We start from the raw sequence: 17,716 nt of genomic DNA on the forward strand, positions 1-17,716 counted from the left end.
CCCGAGGAATTCAAAAAGAGGCTCGACAAGGAATGGGAGGCCAAACCATGGAGATTCCAGTGGGAAAACCCCTCCCACCCCTCACTACCATAACAGTCGTGGAACACAATAGAGAGTTAGCTTGGAGGATGATGCGGCTTGTCATACCCAACCATCTCACACACTCTATCCGAAGTTGCTGTTGTGCGGCGGTGCCAACTCTAAATTGCTGGTGAATGGTCCTTGAACCATACCTACCATGTGATCACCGTTACCGAGTGGGCTTAAATTGCATCTCTCCAGCACTCTCTAGTCCCTATGGTTTGTCGCTTGACCTTAGCACAGCGACCAGATCTATCGCCATCATCAACTACGGAGCATCACAGTTCTTGCAACTAATTCGCTCCGAAGTGCGAATTAAGGTAATTAAGGTAATAGCAAGCCCCAAAAAATTTAATCGAAATAATCCACTTTGGAGACTTCACTTTATAGTGAGCGTGTCCTAAAGCTTGTTCCACGGAGAATGCTACATCTGGATGCAATATTAATGCTGAATTTTCAGTCCGAAAGCTATTCTCATCGTTTTTTCTTTAAACTTCAGGAAGAGTCGTAATTTTGTTTATCTCCCCTCAACATTTGCAGGGAAGAAGGATAAACCTACCCAGCAGACGGGAATGCTTGACCTGTTTTGCCGCTTTTAAGTTTGAAATATAAGAGAATTACCTTAAGCTGTATGGCAGCTTAAGATTTTGAACTCAGGTTTTTTTTTCTGAAGCTAAGCCTTAGCATTGAAAAACCTATGGTGCGAAAGTAAAACTGTCTACTTAGACAAATTCGTCCATGGAATTCTCAAACTCGAGACTTTTGAAATCAAAGAACATGTGCTCAGACGTAGGATCAAAGTTGGACGATTTAATTGTAACTGCTGCTATTTTAGATGAAAGCAAAATAAAAAAGGGGTCATTTCCCAGCCGAGCCCTCGAGGCAAATCTTAATATGTTAGTATTCCTTACAGTTTTAGTTTTCCCTCCAAATTTACACCTTTCAACAGAGTTGTCGCCTCTCCATACTCTTGCGAAAGCTATAGCCCTATGCAAATAAAGCCATTTCCCAATGCCCTATCTCCCTAATAAGGGATGATTTTTTTTTTTATTTGTCACTAAATATTATGCTTTCTTTAGGTTAATCTCTTTATAAACCTATTTTGAAGCAAGATTATAATCTAAAAATTACCTTAAGCTACGTGGCAGCTAAGTATTTTGAACTTTTATGGTTATTTAAGACAATACTTTTCACTGAAAACCTTTTTTTTTTATTGTCACCTAGTTTTAATGGACGCGGCTTTCAGCTAATTCTTAGTGCATTGACATCGTAATACTACAAAAAAAATTTCACGAGTAACAGATAACGCAATGAGATCTCTTCAATAAGCAAAATAATTTAGTGAGCAAAACAAAATCATGACCCAAATATCACAACTAGAAATATACAGGCTTAATTGCTTCTTTGGATAGAGTGGTAAAATGCAAAAAAGAAAATAATTGAAGCTTGAAATTCTGTATCACAAAGGAAAAAAAACTTCAAGAGAATCAACGTAATGATTGAAAAGCTCTCAATACTTTTGGTACATTTTCTTAATACCTCAAGCAAGAAAAATTAAAAATAATTTCTGAGAAATGAAATATAATGTACAGCTTTTGACAAAATAATGCTACAACAACTAAAAAGCTAATTGCAATTTAGAAATTCAGTGTCATCACCTTAGGAAAAATATATATATCAAAAGCTGATTATTTTGTAATACAGTATTTTGGTTTTAAGATGCAGCTTATCAATCGGTTTCTTTTACCAATCAGGCTCCAGTCCGAAGACTTCTAGTTTTGGCTCCACTGAAGGAGCTCATTTTTGAATGAATTTCACAGAATCTGAAGAATTCCGACATTTGTTTTTCTTTTTAAAGAAACTGATGGTTTCTTATTCAGTTCTTATTCGTACCTTGAGGTGCAAACTGAAAAATTTCCTATTAAAAAATAATTTCGTATCTTTTTTTCAACATTATTTGCTAGTATAATCAGGAAAACGTAGAATATTAAGCTTTTTCCTTGGATTTTCAACTTTTTTTGGAAAGTGCTTGGGGGTTATGAAGTCTATCTCCATCTGTTTCAAACACAATGTCGTATTTCGTGTCTTACCTTTTGTAGATGATTAAATAAAAAAAACTAGTTTTTTAACTGAAAGTAAGGAGCGACATTGAAACTTAAAACGAACAGAAATTACTCCGTATATGAAATGAGTTGTCCCCTCCGCAATCCCTCGCTCTTTACGCTAAAGTTTTTAATTGCTTTAAACAGTAGAATTGTGGCAAAGAGTCAAACTTAAGCGTAAAGACCGAGGGATTGCGAAGGGGACAACTCATTTCATATACGGAGTAATTTCTGTTCGTTTTAAGTTTCAATGTCGCTCCTTACTTTCAGTTAAAAAAAACTAGTTTTTTTTTAATTTAATTTCTGAAAGTTTTTGAATTAATACATGTTTGATTTTGGCTCTCCGCACAAAAAATAATAAAATGAAATTTTCATATTAATTCCTTTTTTGGCTAAATGGCTTTCTTTTAGTTTTGATCAGACGATTTTGAGAAATAATAGGTGGGGAAGGAGGCCTAGTTGGCCTCCAATTTTTCGGCTACTTAAAAAGGCAACTAGAACTTTTAATTTTTATCGATTTTTTTGTTAGTAAAAAATATACGTAACTTAAGAATTAACTAACGTAACAAACTTTTATATTCTTATATTTTTTACTATGTATATGAGGGGGTTTTTCCCCTCGTCAAAACCTCGCTAAATCTTAACTTCTGTCCCAATTCTTTAAGAATGATTCCTGAATCAGAAAGGCCATAGAATAAATAGTTGAAATTACTAAAAATACTTTAGCATAAAGAGCAAGATATTTATCTCCTCCTAAATACCCCGCTCTTTATGCTAAAGTATTTTTAGAACCCCTTATATGCGTAATAATATCTGTTCGTTTTAAGTTTTAATGTTACTCCTTACTTTCAATTGAAAAACTTTTTCATGTTTATTTTTTCATTGTTTTTTTTTATAGTAATGCTAAAAAATCCTGCGCCCTTTTCATTGAATTATTCTTCCTCCATGACATATTTCTCCAAGGAAAGATCCTCCCACATAGCCCACTCCCCTCAACCCCACCCCCCAAACCAAAAAATCCCCCTGAAAACGTATGTACACTTCCCAGTAACCATTACTGTACGTAAACAATGGTCAAAGTTTGTAACTTGTAGCCCCTCCCCCAGGGACTGTTGGGGAGTAAGTCATCCCCAAAGACACATTTTTATGGTTTTCGCCTATGCGAAACAAAATGGCTATCTCGAAATTTTGATCCGTTGACTCTGGGAAAAAATGAGCGTGGGAGGGGGCCTAGGTGCCCTCCAATTTTTTCGGTCACTTAAAAAGGGCACTAGAACTTTTCATTTCCGTTAGAATGAGCCCTCTTGCGACATTTTAGGACCACACGGTCGATACGATGACCCCTGGAAAAAAAAAAAAACAACAAATAAACACGCACCCGTGATCTGTCTTCTGGCAAAAATACGAAATTCCACATTTTTGTAGATAGGAGCTTGAAATTTTTGCTATAGGGTTCCCTGATACGCTGAATGCGATGGAGTGATTTTTGTTAAGATTATTTTACTTTTAAGGGGTGTTTTACCCTATTTTCCAAAGAAGGCAAATTTTCTCAGGCTCGTAACTTTTGATGAAAAACATTAAATTTGATGAAACTTATATATTTAAAATCAGCATGAAAATTCGATTCTTTTGATGTATCTTATAGCATCAAAATTCCGTTTTATAGAGTTTCGTTTACTATTGAGCCGGGTCGCTCCTTACTACAGTTCGTTACCACGAACTGTTTGAAACGTCTCTATTCAATATTTGTAACTAGTAATCTCCCGTAATATATAGTTCTTTGTGACTCACTTTACTTATTTTCTTCTTCTTTTTTAGTGAATCGTAGGGCATAGTTAAACTTTTCCTTAAATCCGTTCGCTCTCTTTCCTCGAAAGTTTTGTAATAGAATGAACTTGAAAACAAAATTCTAAAAAAAATTATTATTTTGTTGAGTAGAAAAAGCCCAAAACAAGCCAAATTAAAAAACAATAAGCCTAGTTTCCCGCCCCAAGCCCACGAAAAAAAAACGCCCGCCCCAGCCCAGAAAAATAAGCCACCGGGGCTTGAAACAAGTCAATCTGGCAACACTTCACTAAGTGCTGGCCTTTGGAAACGTTGAAAAATTTGAAATTTGAGGGAAACGGCTCAGCGTGGTATGTTTTTTTGATTTGAGGGTTTGATATTTTTGTTCTTTTTTTGGGTATAGTGATGTGTTTTACCTGGGATGTAGGTAAACTAGGATCCAAGTCACTCTCCTGGAGTGATGGTGGGACCAAATGTAGTTGGTCCAAATAATGACCAGGGGCAGACCCCCATGTACGCAACATTTATTCCACAAGTTGTTCCTAGCCTATGTCTCAACCTATACAGTTCCAGGGTTTGGTTATAAAGCAGACACCAGGATTTAATCAGGCAAGACAATCACCATTTGTCACAACTCTAGCCCCCCACGATAGCCAATACAGTCAGCATCAAATCTATATCTCACCACACTCTCAAAATAGGCCTAGATTCATTGCTACAGTCCCTAGGCCCTACTTACATTCATTTGAAATTTTGAATTCAATAGTTGAAAATTACCCACTTCTTCCCTCAGATGAAGCCATGAATTTAGGCAGTGCAAACCCTAAAGAAGTGGAGGGTATCATAAATTTCCCTAATTTAGGATTAGCCTATCTCATGACTTAGGGAAAGGAGCCAAAAGAGCTATATCCTCAACCCTCCTTGAGGAAAACAATAGAGATGCTAAAAGTTGCTACACAGCTCCTAAGTACCACCCAAAAAATTAGGGAATCTAGTTTCTTGACAGATTATCTTGATAATAAATAGATGAGGATAAATAATATTGATAATAAAATAGAGTAATCTTGTCTAGCAAACTTGAAACAAAAATCTTGCCTATGGAAAGAAAAATCACTTTAAGCTTAAAAGAAGCCTTGAAACTGAGCACTTTCAATATTAACTGAGCAAAGATAAAAAGAGAGTCACAATATTTCTTCCAACTGAATCTGCTGTTGCAAAAGCATTGACAATTAAAAAAATAGGTGAAACAGAAGTCCAAGCAGAAGAATTTAAACCCAGATGTCAAGGAGTAATAAGAGGAATACCTAAAGAAATCACTGAAGAAGAGATTAAAAGTGATCTTGAATCTGAGTCTAATGCTAATGTGAAATCAGTTAAAAGATTCAATAGAGAAACAAAATAATTAGAAGATAGCCTATCAGTCTGTATTATATTTGAAAATAATCTATTGCCCTCAGCTCTATGGCTATATTGTAGGAAAAGAAAAGTTCAAGGGTACCAAGGGCATATTATCCAGTGCTTTAAGTGTCAAAAGTATAGACATATGCAGGCACAGTGTAGGGCACCACAACCAGTTTGTCTCAGATGTGCATGTCCTTGCCCGTCAAAAGATTGTGAACTTAAGAAAGTAACAATAAAAGAAGAAAAATTCCAAAAGTATAGCTTTGTAGATTGTAGGGGTAACCATTCTTCTACTTCTGGATTGTGTAGGGTGAGAGATCAAAATAAAAATATTTTAAGATTATCTCAAGAAAAACATATTGGCTTAAATATGGCTTCCATGTCATATAGATCCTATGCAGATGCATTAAATAAGAAAAAGGCCATATTGGTCAATGAATAAAACAAAATCCAAAAAGACATTCTAACAAAGCTAGTGATTTAAGTCCTTAAATGAGAATTTTATCATTCAATACTCAATCAGTCAAAATAGTTGAAAAAGACTTAATTGAGAACTTTGCAAAGAATAAAGAAATTGATCTTTTCTGTCTACAAGAAACATGGCTGACCAGCAGAGATACTTTTCCTTAGTTTGCTTCTGCTTCTTTTGGAGCTTGCTGGTGCTTTGGTTTGATTTTGGAGGTGATCACTGCATCTTTGAAGCTTATTCAGCAAGGGAAGGATTGATCCCTGTTCACCTGATCCCCACAGTTTAAGAGATTTTACTCCTGGCAGGTACACTGGCATTTCTGGCTGGTGACCAGCCCTCTTCTGCTTGCTTAGTCAGTAAATCAATGCCAGGATACAGATTCACTGACTTTTTGGATGAATTTTGAAATTCATCCTAAACAGAATAATATTGGCAACTTTAGAGCAGCCACAGCAACAAAGAAAATTCAAAATCTGGAAATGCTAAAATCTCAAGGGAATTAAACTTATTACCAATTAAAGAACACATAAACAGAATAAAGCTTTAATGTAAGTAACTATAATATAACACTTTAAGGTCTCTTTAATAAGGAAAAAAACATACTAGGTTTAGAAAAATGTTTGATTCACAATTTGAGGTAATAATCCACAATTTAAATTTCACAATAACACATTTTGATCAACAATAAACCCAGACTATGTATTTATCCCAAATTTGAATATCATGGCATCAGGCAAAGCCCTATATTCTAGGGAAGAAATGATTAAAGTGGTTGCACAAAAGATCTTTTTTTTTCAAGCTACAATTTTTTTGTGAGCATTGGTGATTTTTTGGATGTTATTACCTTAAATCACATTTACAGCAAGATAAGGTGGACTGCATCCTCCTGTAGAACATCTAACTGTTGAATTGATGAGGTGACACAATTAGTGGGTGTGGCCTCCCACTGGTACTTCTAGTCTGTGTTACTCCACTCCAAATCAACTGCATTTTTGAAAGAATTAATTGATTCACCAGCGACAGTCTCATTGGAAAGACTGTTCCAAGTTGAGACAGCATGTACTGAGAAAAAGTTTGTCCTCTCTCTGTTTCTTGAGTGCTCCTGTTGCAGCTTCATTGAGTGGCCTTGCGTCATAGTGGTAAGGGAGGGAGTAAAAATGGAGTTAGCCATGTTGTTTTGGTACATTTTCTTGACAAAAATGACATCTCCTCTGTGCTGCCAGTAAGCCAATGTGGGTATCTTCAGGCAACATAGATGATCAGAGTAGGGAAGCTGTTGGTGTGGGGCACAAAGTTTAGTTGCTCTTCTCTGTACGCTCTCTAGGGCTGCCACATCTCTCTTATATTGAGGATTTGTAACAGGGCAGCCAAACTCCAAATGTAGTCTTACAAGAGTATTATATAATTTTCTTATTTTCAGAGGATGGTGTGATGATATGGTTCATTTAATTAGTCCCAGGGCTCTGTTGGCCTTAGCAACTTGTTGCATAGTGTGCTCATGGAACTTAAACTTCCTGTCAACAATCACCCCTAAATCTCATTCACTCTCAACAGCCTCAACTTGGATACGTGTGCCAGATTTATTACCTTACCTTAAATCGCATTTGCCAGCAAGATAAGTTGGTAGATCCTCCTGTTTATCTAGCATAAAATATGAAATCTGATTGTTGTGGGGATCCATATGAAGGACTTTGCATTTTGATGGGTTGGACTCCATCATCCAGGTGGAAGCCCACAAGGAAAGACTATTCAAGTCATTTTGCAGGGTTCCATCAGCAATTCCAATTAGTTTGCTGTCATCAGCATAGAGAGTGATGGGTTTTTGTAGAACACCCTCACAATCATTAATATATATAGAGAAGAGGGTGGGGCCAAGGATGCTTCCCTGGAAAACCCTGCTTATAACTGGTGCAGGCTCTGAAAATATGGGGTCTCCATTGTCAGAATAGACCAAGACCTTCTGGATTTGGCCAATCAGAAACGATTTTATCCACTCCACAGTGTCAGCATGGATTCCATATGTATGGAGCTTATGTAAAAGATATTTTTGGACAACTTTATCAAAGGGCTTGGCTTGGCTGAGTAACAGGACATTAACTTCTTTACCTTCATCAATTAATTTAGTGACTATATCATAAGAGTGGATCAGGCTTGTCACAATGGACCAACTCCTTCTGAAACCATGTTGAGATTTCGACAGTAAGCCATTTTTTTTCAAGATAGTTAATAAAAGCGTCATTGAAAATTGTCATTTCTCCATTTACATTGCCTTTTCTCACTAAAGAGGTAAGAGAAGGCATTAAGAGTAAGAATAAGGCATGGAAGAAATACAAGAAATCAAAACAGGAGAATTATCTTGCTGATTTCAAGAAATGCTGTAACAAGCTGAGAAATCTCACATGTAAAGTAATCAGCAATTATAAAGTAGATATAGCCCTTAGTGCAAAAACAAACCCTAAAAAGTATTGGAAGTATGTTTCCAGCTCTAATCCTATTAGACATAGAATATGCCAGCTTATACGTTCTGAAGCTACTGTGCTTGATTCCCCCACAGACATTGCAAATTGTTTAAATGCCATATTTGCCACTAATTTCTCTTATTCAGTTTTAGTGAAAAAAAGAATGAACATGCTTTCTTTATCTACAAGGCAAAGATAAGGCTGAAAAGATTTTATCCATCAGCAAACTCTGCAATCTCACTCTAAAGACAAAAAGAATACAATCTATAGTAAGAGCAATAATTAAAGGTATCCCTCTTAACTTATCCATAGAGGAAATCAAGGAGAGCTTAGAAACCCTAAAAACTGGGAAAAAGGCAGAAAAGATACAATAAGGAATCTAAAAAACTTGAAGATAACTTTTCAGTATTAATTATTTTTGAGGGTAGAACCCTAGCAACAAATCTCTGGTGCTTTGGAAGAAAAAGGGAGTTACATCAATACTATTGCTGAGACCTTCAGTGTCCCAAGTGCCAGATATATAGACACACTCAAAAAGAATGTAGAGCTATAGAATCAATATTTTTGAGGTGCTCAGAGAAACATCAGTCAAACCAGTTCCCACTGAAAAGAATAGACCCTGAAATCAGACCAAAATCATACATGTGTACCAATTGTGGTGGAAGTTGTTCATCAACATCAATTGGTGCCCAGTAAGGCAGCAAAACCAAGGAATCCCCCAAGTGGATAAAAAATTTCAAATTGGGTTCTGTATAGCACAGGTAGCTTGTAAAAGTTATGCTGATGTGCTAAATTAGATGAGGCTACATTAAAATCAGTTTTGTCAGATCTCACAAAGCCAGATGACCAACGAACTTGTAAAATCATCCAACAGAGAAGCAGCAGAAAAGTTAGTAATTGGTCTAACTTTTGAGCTTTTGCTGATCTTTTTACAGCAGTCAATTGCCAAGGATAAAGACACTGTGATAAAGGTTTGTGCTCAATTTTTTGCAAAAGATACAATTAAGTTGGCAGTTGATAACTACAAAGTTGTACTAAAGGTTGACATACTTGACAGGAGAAGAGGATCACATCCAGCATCATTGTTTTATTGAAAATTTTTCAACTGTTATGTAGTCTCAAAGAAAAGATTTGCTGCTTTTTGCAATACCTGATCTATCAGACATTCTTCTTTTCCAATGGACCCACTTACAATAGTGGTATCACGCCTCAACAAATGTGTCTTGAGGCTTAGTTTTATAGTAAAAATAAACAGGAAACATGTTTACAGAGTTCAAACCCAGTTATCTGGCCATTGAAGCCAGCTTGCCAATCCCCCTCTAGTCCTGTGGTGCTTTTAAATATTCCTGACAATATTAATATGCAAAACCCTACAAATCAGAATAATTTTGTGAAGAAGTTTGACTGTATTGACAAGGTGAAACATATTGTTAGTTGCCAAAATGGACTGGTAGTCCAAATGGTTGATGAAAATTCTGCAGTGGCTCCAGTAACTAATAGTATGAAAATTTGGGTATGATACTAATGGTATGAAGCTGAGTGCACAAAAAGTTTTAAAATGGACACTGATTGTGATGTTCCTGAAATCTATGTGCTTGTTGAAAATATAATTTCTATGACATGCTTTGAAAGTTTAAGAGTTGTGCAGCTGAAGCTTAAAACAAATGATGACTTTGATCATGCATTGAAGTTTGGAGTGAAGATCAAATATTGTTTATTTTGTGTCGCTCAATCAATCAAAAGCCCAAGCAGTGTCTCAACTGTCAAGGATTTGTACATTTTGCTTGCAAGTGTTCAAACCCAACCAAGTGTATAAGATGTGTGGGTAATCATAGTAATAAGGATCATACATGCTAAGCAGATATAAAATGTTCAAACTATGGAAAAACCCACAGAAGTAACAGCTTGATTTGTGTAGAAAAAAAGCACCTTCTTACTCCGGGCCAAAGAAAGAATGTTATTTCCCTAGGGCATTAAAAATTTATGTCAGAATGTTAATGGTGCCTGTAAAAAACTAGAAATTATTGAATATTGTGTCATCATTTGAGTGTTTGCCTGATTCTCAGTTTTCTATCAGGCCAGCAAATATTACATCTGGCGGTTTAGCTATTTCATCAAATATAAAGTTCACCATTTCTTTGTTAGATTTGAGTGACATTTGTATTGCTGTTGAGCTAGGATGTTTTTTATTGCTGTGTATTTCTATGCTGACTAATTACCTCACCAATACTTCTGATATGAAGTTTGCATTGGCCTGCTGTATTACTATCAAAGATTATCCATAAAATTCAACTTACCTACAGGTGGCTTGTCATCTGTGATGATTTAACACAAATCTGAATGACCCTTCACTGCCGCTTACACACTTCCGCTTTGCATGTCTATACTACAGAAATCTAAACCTTTCTCTTATGTTCATAAGTCTGGGTTAACCTCAAACCTTGATTTTGTCCTGTCTGATCATCCAGAACTTCAATCTACCACCATTACTATTTCAGATGACATCCTATCAAGCCACCATCTACACCTTCAGTTCAACATTTACATGTCCCCTTTGAAAAATGAAACAAGACACTGTTGGTAAAAAAAAAAAAAAAAAAAAAAAAAAAAAAATCAACCATGAGTGCATTAGTCTCAGTTATTTTGTTTAAAACAAACGGCAGCAAAGATAAGGACTTTATTATTGATGAGTTGTACAGTTCCTACCATTTGGTATGTCTCCAGGGGCATCTTCTCACTGCTTTAAGTTTGAATTTTTGCATCAAAGTCAGCATCACATTGTGTTCCTGAGTCCAGCAAAAGTTACTGGTAGTTGCCAGTCTGGTGGACTAGCCTGTGTCTTTTAAACCGGACAGTCATCTACCCTCCCCATTACTATTCTACTATGACGAATTTTTTTTTGGCTGTGCGTGTTGGCAGTATTATATTAATGAACTCTGATCTACTGTATGAAGTATACTTGATCAGATCATTGACTAAATTTGCAAAGGTTTTTAGTCTGCTGTAGTATCTTGTGAAATAGGTAATGTCAAATTCTCTACAGTATATTATAATTGGGGACCTTAATACTGATATCCGTTGATCTTCTGTGAGAAGTGATTTACTCTTTGAGTGTCTTCCATTGTACTACATTATGCCCAAATCCCACAAGTTTTCATATGTTCATCACTCTGGAAGCACAAGTGATATTGATCATATTAATTGCTTGCCTGGTATTATCTCTTCTTACGCTCATGTTTAAGTTAACAAGTTAGATACTGACCACATGCCAATCTCAGGAACATTTACATTGGATATTGATCTATTTGAAACCAAATGCTTGCAAGAAAAATCAAAGTGGTTTGAAAAAAGCAACTGGAGCAAAGCAAATATACTGCACTACATATCTACTTTGACAGTCCTTCTCTCTACCATATGTATTCCATATCATCTTCTTCAGTGCCAGGTACCTACGAATGGTAAAGCCAATATTTACTGTTATTATAACTAACTTGTGATGTGTATGAAAAAGTCAGAAGTAGGTGCTGTACCTTGGCAATGTATTTGTAAAAGAACGCAAAAACCTATCTGGTCAATGTACCCTTGTTTAATTTTATTAAAAAGTAAAATGGCTCCAGATATGGAATGAATGTAGTTGGCCAAGTTCTGGGTGTGTGACTGATCTCAAACATAACACTAAACCAAATATAAACGTTATCTGAGGTTGGCACGTTACCACGGTATGGATTTCCCTGTGAGTAGAAAAGATTGGCAAAAAGTGATCAAGTCTGACAAGTTAAATGATGGTACTATGATAAGTAACTGCTTTCCACCTTCAGCTTGGTATAAACATTATTCTTTGATCTTTTTGGTGATTAACTATTCTGTGCATTCTGTATATACTCGCCTTCTTACCCCCCCCCTCCTTAGTACAACGGTTTTAAAACACGCTATAATACAGAGCAAATTTACAACAACTTTTAAAACACGCCGAATTTGCACATAAGTGGATATGTTCAAAATTGCAATTGTAATTTTTCCAATTTCTAGTGTTTTCATTTAGTTTAGCATCCCCTCAACATTCCCTGAAAGCTTCTTCTTAATGGCTCTTGGCCTCAGTAGTTATTGAGGTTGTAGTAGCATGCTCATGGTGCCTTTTGGTTAGTTCAACATCCCCCTTAACATGGCCTGGTAGTATGAACTTTACCTAGGATATCATTGAAATGCCCTTTTGACAACCCTCATGCTCATAGTGTATTTGGATTTATTTAACAAACAAATACAACCTAGAGACAATAGGGAAAATTTTTTCAAGACAATGGAAATTATTTATGTAGATATTTCGGCCCTATGTCCAAGGGCCGTCTTCAGTACAATACAAGAATAAGAGAGAAACTATATATATATATATATATATAAAAGAACTTACATCAAATTGTGAGAATTAAAACTGATTAGTTAAAAACACTTATTAAAACATTTTTTTAAAAAATATAGCCCTAGCATCCTTACTTCAGCGAAGTTCAACCAGGACTGGCGAAAAGAATGAAACGAAGAAATATAAACTCATTCAAACTAAAGAGAACAAAATGATTAGATGCAATTTCTTAAAGCTAATCTTGCTTGTTTAGCAGCCTGTCTCAAAGGCCTTTTCGTAGTTGGTTCAGTGCTATTATAAGTTGGTTTAGTAAAATATTTTGTTAGATCATTTTTAATTAAATTTGAGTATAAAGAATTTAGTGAGTATTCCCCCAAGTCCCTGTTCAAAGAAATATTTTTATTGATTTTGAGATTAATTTCAATTGATTCTCGAACCACCTGTTTTATTCCCAAATCATTACTAATGAGTGAAGAGTTTTCAAAAAGTATCATGCGGGACGGATTATTAAATACATGCCAACCTAGAGCAGAATCAAAGGAGTTGTTGGAATTATTTGAAATTAAGGCCTTGTCTATGTCATTTTTATGCTGTTGTAACCTTTTGTCTAGATTCTGATGGGTCCTGCCGACATAGTATTTTCCGCAATCACAGGGTATTTTCGCAATCACGTCGCTATTTTTGGACTTATTTCAATATTACTTCAATATTTCATGCTAATTTTTTTTCCTGATTTTAGGTTAACTTTATTCATATTTGTTTTCATGAGTGTTATCACATAAATTTTTACCAGTGCATAGGATTTATAGGCTAGGCAGTTTTATAGAATTGATGTAATTATTGCCTACGCAAAAACATGTGTTTAAGCACTGAATGGTTGGCCTTTGGCAGATCAGCAGCAGTAATGTACTCAAGCAGTAGTAGACAAAAATCTTAAAGAAACTCTAGAATTTGATTTTGATATCAATATGTACATTGGAATTTTGATACCAATATATACATCAAAAGAATTTTAATTTTATGCTGAATCTAAATATATAAGTTTCATCAAGTTTAGTCTTACCCATCAAAAGTTACAAGCCTGAGAAAAAAGGGGGAAATACCCTCTAAAAGTCAAAGAATCTTAATGAAAATCACGCCATCAGATTTAGCATGTTAGAGAAATCTACTGTAGAAGTTTCAAGCTCCTATCTGCAAAAAATGTTGAATTTTGTATTTTTTGCCAGAAGAAAGATCACAGATACATGTTTATTATTTTTTTTTTTAGGGGTTATTATATCGACCCAGTGGTGCTAGAATGTTGTGAGAGTGCTCATTCTAACGAAAATTAAAAGTTCTAGTGTCCTTTTTAAGTTACCAGAAATTTTTGAGGGTAACTAGGCCCCCTCCAACGCTAATTTTTTCCATAGTCACCGGATCAAAATTTTGAGATAGCCATTTTGTTGAGTATAGTCAAAACCCTAATAAATATTTCTTTGAGGAAGCCTTAATCCCCTATAGTCCCCAGGGGAAGGGCTGCAAGTTATGAACTTTGCCCATTGTTTACATATAGGATTGATTATTGACAAATATACTGACGTTTTTAAGAGGTGTTTTTTGGTGTCGGGGGTGACGTGAGAGGATCTTTACATGGAGGAATTTATCAGGGGGGGGGGAGGGAATTTCTACGAGGGGGGGGGCGCTGGATTTTTCAGCATTATTAAAAAAAAACAATGAAAAATTAAAAATAAAAACAAGTTTTTTCAAGTGAAAGTAAGGAGCAGCATTAAAACTAGGCCCCGTCTCACGCTCATTTTTTCCCAGTACCAGATCAAAATTTTGAGTTAGCCATTTTGTTCAGCACAGTCAAAAAATCCAATAACTGTGTCTTTGAGGATGCATTAACCCCCACAGTCCCTTGGAGAAGGGCTGCAAGTTATGAACTTTGCCCATTGTTTAAATATAGTATTGGTTATTTTGAAGTATACTGACGTTATCAGTTTTTTTCCTGGTGATGGGGGGGGGGGAGTCGTGGGGGGGATTGCGTGAGAAGATCGTTCCTTGGAGGACTTTTCATGAGTTAAGAGAATTTCTATGAGGATGGCACTGGAGCAAGTTTTTTCAACTAAAATTAAGGAATAACATTAAAACTTTAAACAAACAGAAATTATCATATATATGAGGTGGTTCGTCCCCTCCTCAGTACCTCGCTCTATATGATAAAGTATTTTTAGTAATGTCAAAATAGATATTTATTCTAATTAAATGGCCTTTGTGATTCAGGGGTCATTCTTAAAGAAATGGAACACGATTTTAACTTTAGTGTATAAAGGGAGGTATTGAAGAGGGAGCTAATACCATCATATACATAATAAAAATATACAAATATAGAAGTTTGTTAAGTAAGTTGATTTGTAAGTTACGTATATTTATTACTAATAAAAACGTTCGTAATAAAATTAAAAGCTCTAGTGGCCTTTTGAAGTGACAAAAAAATTGAGGGGCAACTAGGCCCCATCTCCCTTCCCTTTTTTCACAAACGATCAAAACTTTGAGAAAGTCATTTAGCCAAAAAAATTAAAATTAATATATAAATTTGGTTTTAATAATTCATTTAAGTTGAGCCAAAATCAAAACCTGCATTAATTCAAAAACATTCAGAAATTGAATAAAAAAACAAGTTTTTTTTAGCTGAAAGTAAGGGGCGACATTAAGACTTTAAATGAACAGAAATTATTCAGTATATGAAAGGGACTGTCCCCTCTTCAATGCACTGTTCTTTACACTAAAGTTTGACTCTTTCTCACAACTCTACTTTTTAAAACAATGAAACACTTTAGCGTAAAGACTGGGGCGTTGAGGAGGGGACAGTCCCGTTCATTTACGGAATATTTTTTGTTCGTTTTACGTTTGAATATTGCTCCTTACTTTCAGTTGAAATTTTTTTTCAATATATTAAATGTGCCTGAAGCTCAACCATAAAAAGAAGCAGATGAATGTTTTTTTTTTTCTGATAAAAGCTTAGTTGCCGTATGCTCCTATTAACATTATTATCTAAGAAGTAAGTGTGGTTTCAACTACAGTACTAGGTGGGGATTTTTAATTCAAGATGGTTGAAAGTAGCTCAGCAATATCCAGTAAAATTCGCACTTAAAAATTGTAGCTTTTGGCAAATGCTTAGAAAATGGCATAACTTCATTAATGTCACCACGTATTGTACATATGTCTGTATCCCAAGGCTTACCTTTTTTTTACCTTTTTTTTCCTATCAATTCGTAAGCAGTTTACAGATAGCTATGTCTTTATTTTTGGGTAGTTCAAGCTTAAACTTATACTTGTATCCAAATTTTTATCTATCACAACTATTGAACTAATCTTTTATATTTTGCAGGAACAGACAATAGGTGCACAATTTGAAAAAACATAATGCCAATTCTAGATCTACCTGAAGAGATGTATGATGCTATATTTGCGCATTTATCACTTGTTGACGTTTTCAACTGTATGCAAGTGTGCAAAAAATGGTATTTGATATTAGAGAAAGGCAATTCTAAACTTTGGAAATACCACAGTTTGAAAACTGTTCCACGTCAACCTTTAGGATCTGAGTTATTGAGTTCTTTGTCCTCATATAAATCCAGATTAAGGGCTTTTAAATATGCATGGAATCCAATTGACTGTTGTGTGCATAATTTCATTTGGAACGGTTTTACACTTCTAAGATCTGCTAATAGATTAATCTTACATAATACACTATCTCACAGATCATTACGAGATTGTGGAAGAGGAAAATTAGGCTTTGAAGCTGGAAGACATTCCTGGGAACTAACATGGAAAATGTCATTAGGGAATGTCGCAATTGTTGGAGTAGCAACCAAGGATGATTCCAACACTGATCCTGAGACTATACTTGGACGTCGATGTGAAAGCTGGGGATGGGAATTAAACTGCAATTGGTTGATGCAGAATGGTGTTGCACAGAAACACCCTTCTGGCGTTCCTGTACATTATCCCCAGTCTCTCAAAGTTGGCCCAAATAATCAGATTATGTCCACATATCAGGTAAGTTCATTATAAATGAAAAATTAAGCTTAAGATTTATAGAAATCTTATTGGAAAATGTTCCCAGCAATGGCTTTTTGCATTACTTATCAAAGATTTTTTTTCAAAGATAACGACATGCTACTCCCTATTGTTTAGAAACTTGTGTTAGTCAGTTTGCTGAATTAGGTTGAAAATATTTTAAATCAGGATCCTTTTACTGGCTTATTTGGAACATGTTTTACTCTATTTACCGACAAAAAAGCCTCAGTAGACTTCAGCCCAAAAATACCTCATTCAAGAGGAAATAGTTTGATGAAGGTAGTTGGGGGTAGGATGTATATAGAGATAGTAAAAATAGTACCTTAACTGCAAAGTAATTACCCCTTTCTTCTAAGACCATTTGCACCATATATAAGCACGCATTTAACCCTTGGGAAAGAGAGGGTCGGGTAAAGGATTTTTTGTAAGAAAAAAGGTTGAAAATGCAAAACAAACCTATTTTATCCCACCACTTTCCTGGGTTATCATTTTGATAATCGAGAAAAGGGTGGGGGGGGGGGTGGGGAATCTAACGTTTTCTTGTTAATACTTGGAACTTGAAATATCTTGGTTTGTTTGACCAATAAATCTGAGTCACATTGTATTCATTATTTAGTCGCTTTATAGGCCATTCTCACCTACTAATCAATTGAAGGCATTCTTTGACCCATTTGAATCAAGTCTATTAGCACATGTTGCTAATGACTGGTGTTTTGCTAGGATGTAGAGTGAAGGATGGTTCGGTATTAGATTGAAGTGGTGTGCGGCTGGGATAAGATTTAGTCATTGTATTTAGTAGGTAAAACGTAATTCGTATATATTACTATAAACACGTAGACTCTAATTTGAAAAGGGAGGATTAAAAAGATAAATCTTACTTTGCTTTTCATCTGAAAAGAAAAACACTGCAGGAGCTGGAGAGGAAGTCGGTATGCATGGCATTGTTATTAGGGGGGGGGGCTGAGCTTTGATGATTGTTCTGGATATACTACTAGATGAG

The 17,716-nt window shown here is 35.4% G+C and overlaps 1 protein-coding gene across 1 annotated transcript in view; it reads left to right on the forward strand.

The window, feature by feature from the left end:
• The first annotated feature begins 4,266 nt into the window (after nucleotides 1-4,266).
• The window catches only part of LOC136032555 (uncharacterized), a 40,550-nt gene continuing 27,100 nt past the window's right edge, over nucleotides 4,267-17,716 (forward strand). The window contains exons 1-2 of the mRNA XM_065712825.1: nucleotides 4,267-4,318; nucleotides 16,025-16,695. Coding sequence (XP_065568897.1) covers nucleotides 16,060-16,695 — 636 coding nt within the window. The 5' untranslated portion in view covers nucleotides 4,267-4,318; nucleotides 16,025-16,059. The remainder of the gene's footprint in view (nucleotides 4,319-16,024; nucleotides 16,696-17,716) is intronic.

Source organism: Artemia franciscana, chromosome 11, assembly GCF_032884065.1.
Source record: "Artemia franciscana chromosome 11, ASM3288406v1, whole genome shotgun sequence".
NCBI classification, from domain to species: Eukaryota; Metazoa; Arthropoda; class Branchiopoda; order Anostraca; family Artemiidae; genus Artemia; species Artemia franciscana.